At 48.4% G+C, this 13796-nt stretch overlaps 1 protein-coding gene across 1 annotated transcript in view; it reads right to left on the bottom strand.

Annotated features, from left to right (window-relative positions):
- The window catches only part of LOC132391840 (B-cell scaffold protein with ankyrin repeats-like), a 120920-nt gene extending 109270 nt beyond the window's left edge, over positions 1 to 11650 (bottom strand). The window contains exons 1-3 of the mRNA XM_059965514.1: positions 11517 to 11650; positions 10058 to 10459; positions 536 to 660 (exon numbers count right to left, since the gene is read on the bottom strand). Coding sequence (XP_059821497.1) covers positions 536 to 660; positions 10058 to 10459; positions 11517 to 11568 — 579 coding nt within the window. The 5' untranslated portion in view covers positions 11569 to 11650. The remainder of the gene's footprint in view (positions 1 to 535; positions 661 to 10057; positions 10460 to 11516) is intronic.
- Positions 11651 to 13796: the final 2146 nt, after the last annotated feature.

The raw sequence follows: 13796 nt of genomic DNA, 5'->3' as shown, positions 1-13796 counted from the left end.
AAGACACATGGACCAGACAGACTACATCCCAGAGTCCTGAGAGAGGTTGCTGAAGAGATAATGGATGCATTGGTCATGATCTTTCAAGAATGACTTGATTGTGGCATGTCCCAGATGACTGGACAGTTGCAAATGTCACTCCACTCTTCAAGAAGAGAGGAAATCAAAAGAAAGGAAATCATAGGCCAGTTAGCCCAACCTCAGTGGCTGGGGAAGTGTTGGAGCCTATTATTAAGGTTTCGGCATACTTGGAGACTAATGATAAAACAAGTCAAAGTCAGCATGGTTTCTATCAAGGGAAATCCTGCCTGACAACTCTGTTAGAGTTCTTTGAGGAAGTAACAAGCAGGGTGGACAAAGGAAAGGCAATGGGTATCACTTACTTGGATTTATTTGGAAGTCGTGTCACTGAGCTGGCTTCAGCTGGAGGCTAGCTTGAAGAAAACTCTACTTTCAAAGTGGATAAGTCCAGAGAAGGAATTGCAGAGCTGGGGAATGGAAGGCATACTCTCCCATGGAGAGAACAAGCACTTACTTCACATGGGATTTGGGTGGGCATCACTAGCAGAGGCTCTGTGAAGTCGTCAGGGTTAACAAGCACGTCAGTGAGATCCTCTGTCACCTCCATCTCTGGGCGAAGATCTGGTACTGGAATGGGATCTGTTTTAGGGAAGAGTGGACAGTTGTCAGTACAGAGCCTGGAATACCAAAAGGCAAAAGAATTCCTCGGATCCTCACCAAATTTTATTGATGCACCATAGGAAGCATCCAATCCAGATGCATCATCATTTGGTATCGCAAATGCTTTGTCCATGAATGCAAGAAAGCACAGAGAGCTGTGGACACAGGTCAGCACATCATGAAAAATACTCTCTCCTCCATGACCTCTGTCTACACTTCTCCATCTTGGTAAAGCAGCACAGCATTAATTGAAGACCCCATCCACCCTGACATTCTCTCTTCTCCCCTCTCTTGTCAGGCAGAAGATATAAATGCTAGAAAGCACATATCACCTGGCTTAAGGACAGCCTCCATGCAGTTAAAGGATAATTTACCAACCAATATGATCAAATTAACTCGTGACCTCACAATCTACCCTGTAATGGCCTTGTACCTTATTGTCTATCTGCACTGCACTTTCTCAGCGTCTGTATTCTGCATTGTTGATTTCCTTTGTATTTCCTCAATGTAGTGTTGTAATGAGTGAGTGGATCTCTTGCAATACTCATTCATTATCTACCATGGCGTATGACATGGGCGATCATAGTTTTGACCATGACTGTTCTCGGCCCATTTTTCTACAGAAGTTATTTGCCACTACCTTCTTCTGGGCAGTGTCTTTACAGACAGGAAACCGCAGCCATTATCAATACTCATCAGAGGTTGTCTGCCTGGCGTGAGTGGTTGCATAACCAGGACTTGTGCTCTGCACCAACTGCTCACACGACCATCCACCACCCGCTCCCAGAGCTCAGGTGATTCTGACTGGGGTGCTAAACGGGTGCTACACCTTGCCCAAAGGTGACCTACACGGGAGCGGAGGGAAGGAGTGCCTGACACCTCCTTTGGTGGAGATGTATCTCGAACCCGCCACCCAATATGTGACGATAATAAACCAGCTCGCATGGGGCCGGTCCACAGTCACTGTGTGAAGGAAAGTCCAGTCCATGACTCTGCACAGGTGGATCCCAGGACCTGGCTCAAAGTGACTGGATTATTCACACCAACGTTGTCCAACGGCATCACCAGAATTTCTCCATTCCCATCCGTGCACTGCCACTGGTCATTCCCCAGCTTTGGATTGAGGGGTAACTCCATGCTGTGGGTAACCAGCCCAAAGGTAAGAAGATGGGGGTAGAGGTCCACCCTGTCAGTGGAAGCAGAGAAACTGCTCCCAGCACTCAGTGTTCTGGTCCGGTCCGGAGCCCGCATTCCAGTTCTTGGCCCGGTCCGCGGACTCTGGGGCTTGTAGCCGTCCCTTCTTTCACCCTAAATTAGTCACACCTGTGGATCATCATGGCTTGTTTGGACTCAAGGAGGCACACCTGATGCCCATTGGCTGGCGGTGTATATAGGGGACTCTGGGACTGAGTGGAGTGGGGGGTTGTCCTGGCTTGGAGTTCCCTTGGTTAAAGATGGGTACTTTGAGTAATTCTGGCAGTCACCCTGGACCTAGTTCCCTTCCTATCCCTTGCCTCCATTGGGCAAGTCTGGCCGGACTGCTGCCCCTTTCCATCCCTCACTGCTGATGGGTTGTGCCACACAACCTACCCAGGTGCCCTGTGACCTGCTCAGGCCCCCGTGTTCCTGCCTGGGAGGTCTGGGCCCTGCCTAGGAGTTACGTGGCCTGCCCAAATGTCTCTGGGATCCTGCCTTGCCTGAACTCTAAGACTCTCCTGGAACCCCAGAATCACCTTGAACGTCACATTCCTCAAGCACACCACGGTCACCACATCTTGTCTATTGTTTAGTCGTTCCTGTCCTGCCCCTAGTACTTCAGTGCCTGCGTCCTGCACTTGGGTCCAGCCTCCTGTCCCCTTATGACACTCAGTGCCTCAAAACTGTCGCCAATTCAATAGGATGGTGAATCTGTGGAATTCATTGCCACAGATAGCTCTGGAGGCAAAGTCATCGGGTATATTTAAAGCAGAGGTTGAGAGGTTCTTGATTAGTAAGGACGTGAAAGGTTATGGAGAGATGGCAAAGGAGACTCAATGTGCTGAATGGCCTATTCTGCTCTGATGTTTTATGGTCTTATGGATCACAACTGATCGAAGTGTCTCAGCTCCTTCTTGTTACCATTCATTTATCAGAAATCTCTTGGTCTTTGCCCTAAATTTCACATTACTCTCCACCCACTGCCCCAGGATCTTGACCATCACCTGCTGCATCATCAATTATTTGATATGATTAGCCCATCCAGCCTCCGAAAACCTCCCCTCCTTGGTGGAGGTAGAGCCTCCGACACGATTGGAGGGCCTGAACCTCATTCTGAAGGCTCTTGCCTTTATGTAGACAACCTTAAGAGTCTGGCCATCAAATCCTTCAAACTTCAACACTGCAGATGTCCATCCTCACCTGACCTTTGTAAGAATTCACCGCTTTTTGCTCACTTTTTCTCATGACTCCCTGAGACTTGTTGGCCAGAATTAAACAGTGTTTCACTAGTGCAGTCAGCGTTCTGTCATTCTGCTCACTCTGCACATCCTTTCCACAGTGTGGTGGTCAGAACTGCCCACGAAAGGCCGTGTGCAATCTAACCAATATACTGGGTAGTTGATGTGTCACCCCCCTCCAAGTCAAATACTTTGCCACAATCTATGAAGGTATGTATTAACTTCTCCAACCTGTCAACTGGGATTGCAAATAACTGGACCAAGACTTTCAGCTGTTAATCTCCAGTCCAACACTGAGATGTTGTCAGCTGATAATCAGAATCTTAAATTAATAAGAATGAAAAACACCACAGACACAATTTCTCATCACATTTACTTCCAATGGTCTGATCTTCAAATCACGTTCAAGATTCCAAGTCTGACATTTCTCAAAGTGAATTGCTTTCCTGTCAGTCACAACTCTGTACACAACATTAAAAATGCACCATTAAAATGGCACACCAGCTGAATGGTTTTGTGTAGTTTAATGGAAGTCTCATTGCTGGACAGGCTCTGTCAGTGTTGGCGCATTGATGGTCATCACCCTTTGCCCCACACACTTCCCTTCCATCATCTTTAACCCTTTGCTCTGGTCACACTTACAACGCCTCTTCCTCATTTAACCCTCTGAGTCAGGTGTCCCACTGCTGAGGCTGTTTAGAATGGTCGGATGGAGACATAACTCTCCACTAATATATTCAAGATTGCCCAGGTTTCAGTCCACAGGCAACAAGCTGAGCAAGAGATGGCCTGGTGGATAAACAAATGTCAAAGCCAGGTGGGGTTGCGGAGAGTGACTCCGTACATTGGACAGTTTCAAACTCCAGGCTACAGACTGGACATAGGGAACCTTGTCAACACAGGGCTCTGTCTGCCTCATGGATCAGTGGTTGGTGAATGACGGTCAGCCTGTGAAGGGTGAATTCACTTCACATCCCCTTCCTTCTCTCAGACAACTCCTCCCACCAGCCTACAGCCCACGCGTGCAGTTCAGAAAAACACCCAGCTGCTTGTCTGCCCGCAAGTTTACACTTCCTGTGCTGAAAGCTCTGGGTGATTCCAGAGACAGTGACAAGACAGGCTCTCTAATAAATTGGTCAGACAGACTCAACACTCACCCTGGCAGGGTCCGTACCTTCCAATCCTTTTACACCCATCCATAACACTCCTACACCCTCAACACCTCCCCAACACCAGTCCAACTCCATTCCACTACCTCCACCATCCTTCACCCTTCCCAAAACAGCTTCCAGTACTCCTCCACAACCCAACCCTCTTACAATTCCCACAACAGTCCAACACCCTCCTCAACACCTCCCAACCCCTCAATTCTCTTACAATCCTCAATACCTCCCCAACACTCAACACCTCCCCAACCCTCCTACATGCTCAACACCTCAACCCCTCCCTAATACTTCTATACTCCTCCACAACACCTCCCCAACACACATACACCCTCAGCACCTCACCATCTTACAACTTCAGCACTGCCCCAAACATCTTACACCCCTCAATACCTCCAATACTTCGACACTCCTCAACACTTCTCCAACCTTCCTACATCCTCAACAACCCCCAACCCTCTTAAACCCTCAACACCTCTCCAATATGCTTACACCCCTCTCTAAGCCTTCTAGACACCCCTTAAACCTCCTACACCCTCTTCAACACCTCCTGACAGTCTTACACCCTTAACATCTCCCAAACCCTTTCCAACCCTCCTCCACCTCTCCCCAAACCTCCTGTGCCCCTCGCCAAACTTCCTACACCAACTACCCAACCCTCTTGCATCATCACCTCCCCAAAACCCCTTAGACCCTCAACACCTCCCCAACCCTCCTACACCCTCAACCCTACTACATCAACTCTCCAACCACCCTACACCCTCAGCTCTGCCCCACCATCCTATACCAATTGCCCAACCCTCCTACACCAACACCTGCCCAACCCTCCTACACCCTCAACACCTACTCACCCTTTCTACACCATCAACACCTACTCACCCTATCTACACCCTCAACACCTCCCAACCCTCCTACACATTCAACACTTCCTAAACCCTCTCACACCTTCAACACCTCTCCAACCCATGTACACCCTCAACCCCTCCCCACCACTCTTCAAGCCTCCTACACCCTTCTCAACACCTCCTGACTCTCATACACCCTTAATGTCTCCCAAACCCTTCTACACCTCTCCCCAACCTCCTACGCCCTCAACACTTTCCCAATCCTCCTACACCCACAACACCTCCAAACCCACTTACAACTCTGTCCACACCTCCTACACTCCACCTCAATCCTCCTACACCCTCAATACCTCCCCAGCCTTCCTACACCCGCAACAACTCCCTAACCCTCCTACACCCTGAACACCTCCCAACTCTCCTGAACTCTCAGCACCTCTTATACCTTCAACACATCCCCAACTCTCCTACACCCACAAAACCTGCCCAAACCTCTTACACTCTCAACACACCCCAACCTTCCTACTCTCTCAACACCTCTCCTACCCTCCTTCTGCTCCACAATGCAAACCCTCCCCAAACCCTCTTCACTCCTTTCTTCCACATCTCGTCAAAGAGTTTGCACCCCTCCTACACACCCCAAACATTCTTCAAACCTCCCACCACATAAATAGGGTTGTAGAAATTATCTTCAGCTAAATGAGGGCGACAGGCCACCTTGAATGGGCTGTTCAATGAATCAGGGGGATTAGCAAAAAATGTGACCGGCTGGGGAAGAAAATAGAAACTAGAACATGCAGCCGATGGCAAACCCCGAGTTAGTAAAAGCTATAAAATGTCAAGGGTAAATGTTGTTTGCTTGTGTTTGTGTTACATCTGCAATAAGCGACAGCTCGGTAATGTTATAGCTGTTGTAGCACAAATCCAACTCCAGTGACCTGGGTTCAATTCCCGCGCTGTCTGCAAAGCTTGTTTGTTCTCCCCGTGACTGGGTGGGGTTTCCTCCAGGTACTCCGGTCTTCTCCCACATTCCAAAGACGTACTGGCTCGTAGGTTAATTGGTCACATGTCATTGGTCATTGGGTGCTGCAGCTTACTGGGCAGGAAGGGCGTGTTACCATGCTGCATCTCTAAATAAATATACAAGAGTTGACAGCACTGGTCACAACATCTGAGGGTGGTCTAGTTGTTATTAAGATATGGTTGCCAGGTGACCAGGACTGAAGTGATGTCCGTTTGAAGTTCCAAACAAACAGGCCAAAGGCGGAAGGAGAGGGGGTGCTATTATAAGTCAGAGCAGCAATGGGTCATGATACAGTGGCAATGGGTGGTGACGCAGAATCAGTTTTGGTGAAACCACAAACAGCAGGAGAAGGAAGAGTGGGTGAATGACCTCTGAATGGGACAGCTCATAAATATTTAGGGAACTATCTAATGTATAATATGGGATACTGTAATGGTCATGAGAGATTTTAATCTATGTACTAATTGGACGATCTGGATCAGATGACAAAATGGGCTGAAAAATAGCAGATGGAATTCAATGTAGACAAGTGTGAGGTGTTGCACTTTGGGAGGACAAACCAGGAGAAGTCTTACTCAATGAACGGTCGGGCATTGAGGAGTGTAGTAGCATGGGTGGATCTGTAAATACAGACCCATATTACCTTGAAAGTGGTGTCATAGGTGGAAGGGGTCAAAACAAGAGCTTTTGAGTGCAGGAGTTGGGTTGTTACGTTGAAATTGTGTAAGGCTTTGGTGAGGCAAAATTTGGAGTTCTGTGTGCAGTTCTGGTCAACTACCCACAGAAAAAGTATCAATAAGATAGAAAGAGCACAGAGAAAATTTACAAAGACGTTGGAACTTGAGGACCTGAGCTGTACGGGAAAGACTGAATAGATTCGGCTCTCATTTCCCTGCAGCGCAGGAAAATGAGATTTGATAGCGGAGTACACAATTATGAGGGGACAGATAGGGTAAATGTAAGCTGGGCTTTTCAGCTGAGGTTGGATGAGATTAGATAAAGGTCATGGGTTAAGGGTGAAAGGTGAAATCTGTAATCCATGAGGGGAGCCTGAGGGGGGAACTTCTTCACTCAGAGGGTAGCATGAGTGTGGAATGAGCTGCCAGTGGAAGTAGTGGAAGCAGGTTCGTTTGCAGCACTTAAGTTTGGACAAGTACATCAACGGGGTACAGTATATGAAGGGCTATGGTCCGCTACGGTCCAGCTGCAGGTCAATGGAACTAGGCAGAGAAACAGTTCGGCATGAACTAGATGGCTAAAGAGCCTTTTTCAGTACTGTGGTGCTCTGCGATTCTGAGACAAACTGGCACAGGTATTGCTGAGGGATAAATTTGTGGAATACATCAGGAATTACTTCTCCAGTACATTTCAGAAACTACCCAGCAGTAGGCTCATTTAGAGTTGATCATGAGTAATGAGGAAGGATAAATTCGTGGAAAAACAGAAAATGTGGAAACACTCAGCAGGTCAGTCAGTTTCTGTGGGAAGAGAATCAGAGCTCACATTCCAGGCTGTAGAAGCTTCATCACTTCAACCTGAAAATATAACATCTTCCACTCAGATGCTGCCTGACTGGCTGAGTGTTTCTGTTTCTATTTTAGATTTCCATATTATGCAGTTTTTTAACATTCAGGATTAACAAGAGATCCATGTATTAATGATCAAGATTAATAAGAGACCACGTGACCAAATCTTCAGTGTAAATAGGGCTGTTACGATGGTACGAGGATGGAGTTGTCCAGGGTGGACTGGGAAGATAAAATGACAGACATGAACAGTGGCAGGCATGCAAACCGCTGGTTCACAACTCAGCAGGAATTTGTCCCAATTAGTAAGAGAGATTCTGTGGTGAACAAAGGAGGTCAAGGATAATGTTAAATTGAAAAGTAGGGCATACAAAGAGAGAAGGGCTGGTGGTTGAGCAGAGAACTGGGAAGATTTTAGGATCCCACATCAACTCATAAGGGAGAGAGCTGGTTCTGAGAGAAATATCTGTATATTCAAACAAACAGCGAGAGTTTCTTTGAATATTTCCAATTGGAAGAAGATGGCTCAGGTGGGTCTGGGAACTCTACAGAATGATACTGGTGAGTTAGTAACATGAAACAAAGAAATTGGAGATGTATTAGGTCAATGTCTTACATGGCCCTTGTGGCTAAAGGGATCAGGAGGTATGGAGAGAAAGCAGGTTCAGGGTTCTGAGTTGGATGATCAACCATGATCATACTGAATGGCAGTGCAGGCTTGAAGGGCCGAATGGCCTACTCCTGCAACTATTTTCTATGTTTCTATGTCTTCTCCATCGAGGGTACTGCAAATATCCTCAAGATAACAGATGGGTAATGCAAAGTGGGTGTCACATTGTGGGAGGGGCAGTACTGAGGGAGTGTAACACTGTGGGAGGGGCGGTTACTGAGGGAGCACCATACTGAGACAGGTCAAGACATACAAAAATGCTGGATGAACTCAGCAGGTCGGGCAGCATCCATTGAAACAAGCAGTCAACGTCTCGGCCTGAAACGTTGACTGCTCCTTTCAATGGTTGCTGCCTGACCTGCTGAGTTCCTCCAGCTTTTTTGTACGTGTTGATTTGACCACAGCATCTGCAGTGTACTTTGTGTTTACACTGGGATAGGTGTTGTGGTCTGGTTAAGCTCCACTCCAAAGGTCATTGACTCTTGATTCTCTGTAAGGACAGGAGATTAGAAGATCAGACACAAAGGGAGGAGAATGAAGGGATTGGGGCTTTGACAGCACGGTCACCAATAAGGGGGCAGAGGAAGTAAGAAGCCCCTCGAAGGCCAGAATCTCTATCTCTGGTTGTAAGGCTGGAAGTGGTTCCAGAAACAGAAAGGACAATATGTTGGAATTAGAAAAAATATTGTAGATTTTAAATTCAAGGTAATACCAGACCACAAATTATAAGGAATATTGAACAAGGGAATTGGGTTAAAACCAATCTACCCAGGCTCCACTCAAGTGTTAGACATTTTGTGGAACCATGGCAACATTGGAGCTGGGGGTGGGGATTGTAATTATGAGGGACTCTGGAGAACATTCTCAACACCAGCTACCTACAGAATTTCACGTTATTGCCAGGCCAACTGCAATTCTAACGGGTGTATGTGACAGACCCCCGTCCCAGTACAACGTAGACACCAACACCATCCCATCACATCAAACATGGCATGGCATCTGTTACATTGGATGTCAGTGGGACAGGAGTCACCCAGCGAACACAGGGGTCCCTAGATAGGCTCAAAATATCATCAGTGGGGGTAATTCCTCACTGATAGGTTTGGGGTTAATTGTTCACTAGGGACAGGTTGGAGTGGGGTTAACTCCTCACAGTGGACAGGTTAGAAGAGGGTAATTCCTCGCTGAGAGGTTGGAGTCAGTGATTGGGGGGGAATGCAATTATGGTGGATGGGTGTTCAGAGAGCTACAATTTTTGATTCAGTATGACTCATGTGGGGTGAGGAACTCCTACGGTAACACCAAATCACCCCAACCTGATGGTTTGGCCCATTCTCAATGTCACTGTTAGAGTTATAGAATGATGTAGGAAAGGGGACATTCACTCCATCTCAGCTCTTTAGAGCAGAAACACTTCCCTGGTCTCTAACAACACCCCTGGAGTTATTTTCCCAAACCTCCCAAGGATGTCTATTTCAGACAGGATGTCCTGGATCAAAGTCACAGGCTGTCTGTACACTGCCTCAGGTCCAGCTCCTGGCTGTGGGGCCTTGTCCAAATGGACAGGCATTTACAGTCAGGACCTTGGTGTCAGCACCTTTCTGAGAGCTGAAGACCTCCAAGGACCATTGATGCTGCAAGACACTCATTGTTGCCCACACCGCTTATATCAAAACCTAATCAAGGTGCTGGAAAGAGGAGAACAGACAGATGTACCTGACTCGGCAATGCTGATGACCATCGAGACGTATTCCCAAGGCTCCTGCTCAGCTGACACCTCCTGGAACCTGCTCTCCACAGGCAGCACTTTGTAGAAGTCGTCAGAGCTGGGAACTCCACAGAGAAGCAGCAGCACTGCGGCAGGAGGCTGGAGAACTTTGCCGAGCAGCTGGCTCCTGGGGTTGTCCAGTGCGTCCAGGAGTCCCAAGGTCAGGACCAGAAACTTGCACCTGTAGTCAGCCAGTGTGTGGGCAGCAGTCTGCAAGTCCTTCAGCAGGCCGATCTGGAAACTGCAGACACCTTCTGGGTCCAGATGTTGCAACAACTCATCCTTCAAGTAGACACTCCACTCACCAGCGTCCTCTCCGTACAGAATTGCCACGTCCCTTCTTGCAACATCTTCAATGAAAGGTTGAAGGGTTCATTATCTCCAGCCAGCATGCAAACTCAGAGCAAAAGGCCGCTCACCCCTTTGAGCCTGCCCTACATTCAACATAATCCTGGCTGAACCACTGGCCAATCTTCCACCACACACCCTCCAAGAGTTGGCCCACTTCAGAAATGTACCTAGGTTTTGCTTCAGCTGCACTCAGAGGGACAGAATTCCACAACCCTCACCTGAAGACTAGCCTAGGCTGGCCATTACTCTCAGGTCCCAGTCCTGGGGTAAAGAAAGAGTAACCACTCAAGACCCAGCAATGCGACAGGGAGTAAAAGTGTTCCCACCAGACAAGTGCTCAAGGTCTTGGCTCAAAATGCACCGGAGTTCTGACGAACTGAGGGAGGGACAGGCGGTGCTGCGAGTTGGCATCTTTGGGTAGTGGTTAGAGCACCTGACTGTGGGTGTGAGGGAGCACCCCGGCACCAGCATGAGGGAATACCCTGCCATCACTTCACCCATCTCCACCCTGCCAGTGTGAGGGAGCACCCCAACATCAGAGAGGCTATGGAGCAGAGCAGGGTCTCTGGGCAAGGCAGACTCTAGGCAAGGGGGAAGAGGTTGGGCTGCAGTTGGGTGGGAGGGGTAGGGATGAAGGGCGTGGGGTTCCTGGGGGAGGGGCAGAACAGGGTCTGGGGCCATGAGTCCTTGGAGGAGGAGCGAATTTTGTGAGGGGGGTGTTAGGGGCCAGGTGCTTAGGGATAGCTGGTGCTGTTGCTCTCCAGTCGGGAGCCCAACCTTGCGGAACGTCCTTTGACAGGTCGATGGAAAGTTCTGGTTTCACAGCTGGGGACCCGGCATCCATTCGGGCGTCCCGTCACCTCAGGAACCTCCATCTGTGGGATCTCAGCCAGGCTACCCCCACCGCTTTTGCCTCCGCTCCCCTCTCCCCCATAAGTTCACCAGCCTGTTGGGGACGGCAGCGAGAGTTCATCGGTACCGGGCTCCGAATAACGGGCACCGGATAACGGGACTCAGCCCCTCCCTCGCCCTCTCCCACACACACACCCCCCTCACCTCCTCGCTCCAGGGGTGCAGCCGAGTCCCGAGCGGTACCTGAGCGCTCCATGCTCCGCTCACGGCTCCGGATGAGGGCCGGCCGGCGGGACGTAGGAAAGTTCGCAGCTTTCTGCGGGTTTCGCACTGAGAACTGCGCCGGCGGTGATCACAGGCTCGGGGCGGGACCTGAGCTCAACCCTAGGCGGGGGGTGGTGTTTGGAGCCCGGGGTGGGAGGGAGGTCGTGTGACCCAGTACTATCCAAGGTCTGATACCCCCGTGTCCAATATCCCATTATCCAGTATCCAATATCTCAATATCCCAGTCATTCACTGACTCGGAAAAAAAGACTTGGGTCTGACATTGAGAAACTCTGATCCTGGGAGTGTGAGAACGTGCACAGACGGGGAAGAGCAGAACACGAACTTTTAAAGAGAATGGGGCCAGCGTTCATATAATTAGTTATGCCCTTCCTTGCTAATGGTGAGTTTTCCTGCAAGGCATGGACACCCTACTCTTACCCAAGTAACTCGTGTGCTTTTGGCTGGACCTGGCTCCTCAAGGGAAGGTGACCACACTGTTAACAGTCAGTGATGAGTTGTGTCTTCAGGTACGAGTGTGATTCCCAAAAAACTAGCTGTCATAATGTTTATAAGATCGACATTTAATCGTTATGAAGGTACTGGGACATCCTAGGGCATATTTCAGGTGATAAAACATACTTTCTGAAGAGCAGCAGCCAATGTGTACACAGGAAGATCCCACAGTTGATTATCACAAGAAAATCCACATGGTGATGATATCTGGGGGAATTCCCTGTTCTTCACCGGAATTGTACCTGTCATCTTGAGATTAGGATAGGTGTTCCCAACTTGGCTGGACATCTGATTGGAAGACGTGGCCCTTGGACATTGCCATCCTCTGCTGCAGGATCTGTCTCTTCAGAGAGGAACTCTCAGGCGCTCAGTCTTGGGCCAGTTTGGTGTCACAGCCAAGGCAGACTCCTTCTGTTTACCTTGTGATCCTGTCATGAACACTCTGAGTTTGTCTCAGGATCCAGTTCCCACCTTCTGTGACATTGAGGATAAAGCTCAGGAAGGTCCTGCAGATTCTCAGGATGTGCTGGAAGTACTTCCCAACAGAGCTGGACATGTGCTGTAAAAATAGCCAGATCATGCAAGGAAGGTCCCGTAAATCATAAATTATACATATAGCTGGTTGGTCTCACCCCTCTCTTTTCTCCTGATAACCTCTCTCTTCACTGAGCCTTTCATCATGACAATGTCTGGACTGGAACAGGCCATTCTGCTGCAGCTTTCAGTAAGATCATGCCTGCTCTTTTACTTCATTGAAACACTGCTTCACCAACCCCATGTTGCTGGATTCCATTTATATTGAAAAATTAATCCATCACATTATTCCAGGTCTGGTCTCAACAGGGCATTATACATTAGAGCAAGGTATCAACTTAAATACTCTTGCAGCGGAGGCCAAAATACCATTTGCCTCCCTGTTTGCTTGCTGAGGTTGCACAGTATATTCACTTTCTGTGATTTGTGTGAAAGGAACTTTTAAATCAGCAAGCCCATGTACTTCAATCATCAAGTTGTGGAAGGTTCCAAACCAAGTGTTGGTAATTCAAGTCAAGTCACTTTTATTGTCATTTTGACCACAACTGCTGGTACAGTACATAGTAAAAATAAGACAACGTTTTTCAGGACCATGGTGTTACATGACACAATACAAAAACTCGACTGAACTATGTAAAAAAAACAACACAGAAAAAAACTACACTAGACTACAGACCTACCCAGGACTGCATAAAGTGCACAAAACAGTGCAGGCATTACAATAAATAATAAACAAGACAATAGGGCAGTAAGGTGTCAGTCCAGGCTCTGGGTATTGAGGAGTCTGATAGCTTGGGGGAAGAAACTTACATAGTCTGGTCGTGAGAGCCCGAATGCTTCGGTGCCTTTTCCCAGATGGCAGGAGGGAGAAGAGTTTGTATGAGGGGTGCATGGGATCTTTCTTAATGCTGTTAGCTTTGCAGATGCAGCATGCAGTGTAAATGTCTGTAATGGCTGAAAGAGAGACCCCGATGATCTTCTCAGCTGACCTCACTATCCACTGCAGGGTCTTGCGATCTGAGGTGGTGCAATTTCCGAACCAGGCAGTGATGCTCAGGATGCTCTCAATACAACCCCGTAGAATGTGATGAGGACGGAGGCTGGGAGGTGGAATTTCCTCAGCCTTCGCAGAAAGTAGAGACGCTGCTGGGCTTTCTTTGCTATGGAGCT

The sequence above is a fragment of the Hypanus sabinus genome, chromosome 3, assembly GCF_030144855.1.
Source record: "Hypanus sabinus isolate sHypSab1 chromosome 3, sHypSab1.hap1, whole genome shotgun sequence".
In the NCBI taxonomy this organism is placed as follows: domain Eukaryota; kingdom Metazoa; phylum Chordata; class Chondrichthyes; order Myliobatiformes; family Dasyatidae; genus Hypanus; species Hypanus sabinus.
The sequence above is the reverse complement of the archived record's forward strand: the minus strand, read 5'-3'. Positions and strand labels throughout refer to the sequence as shown.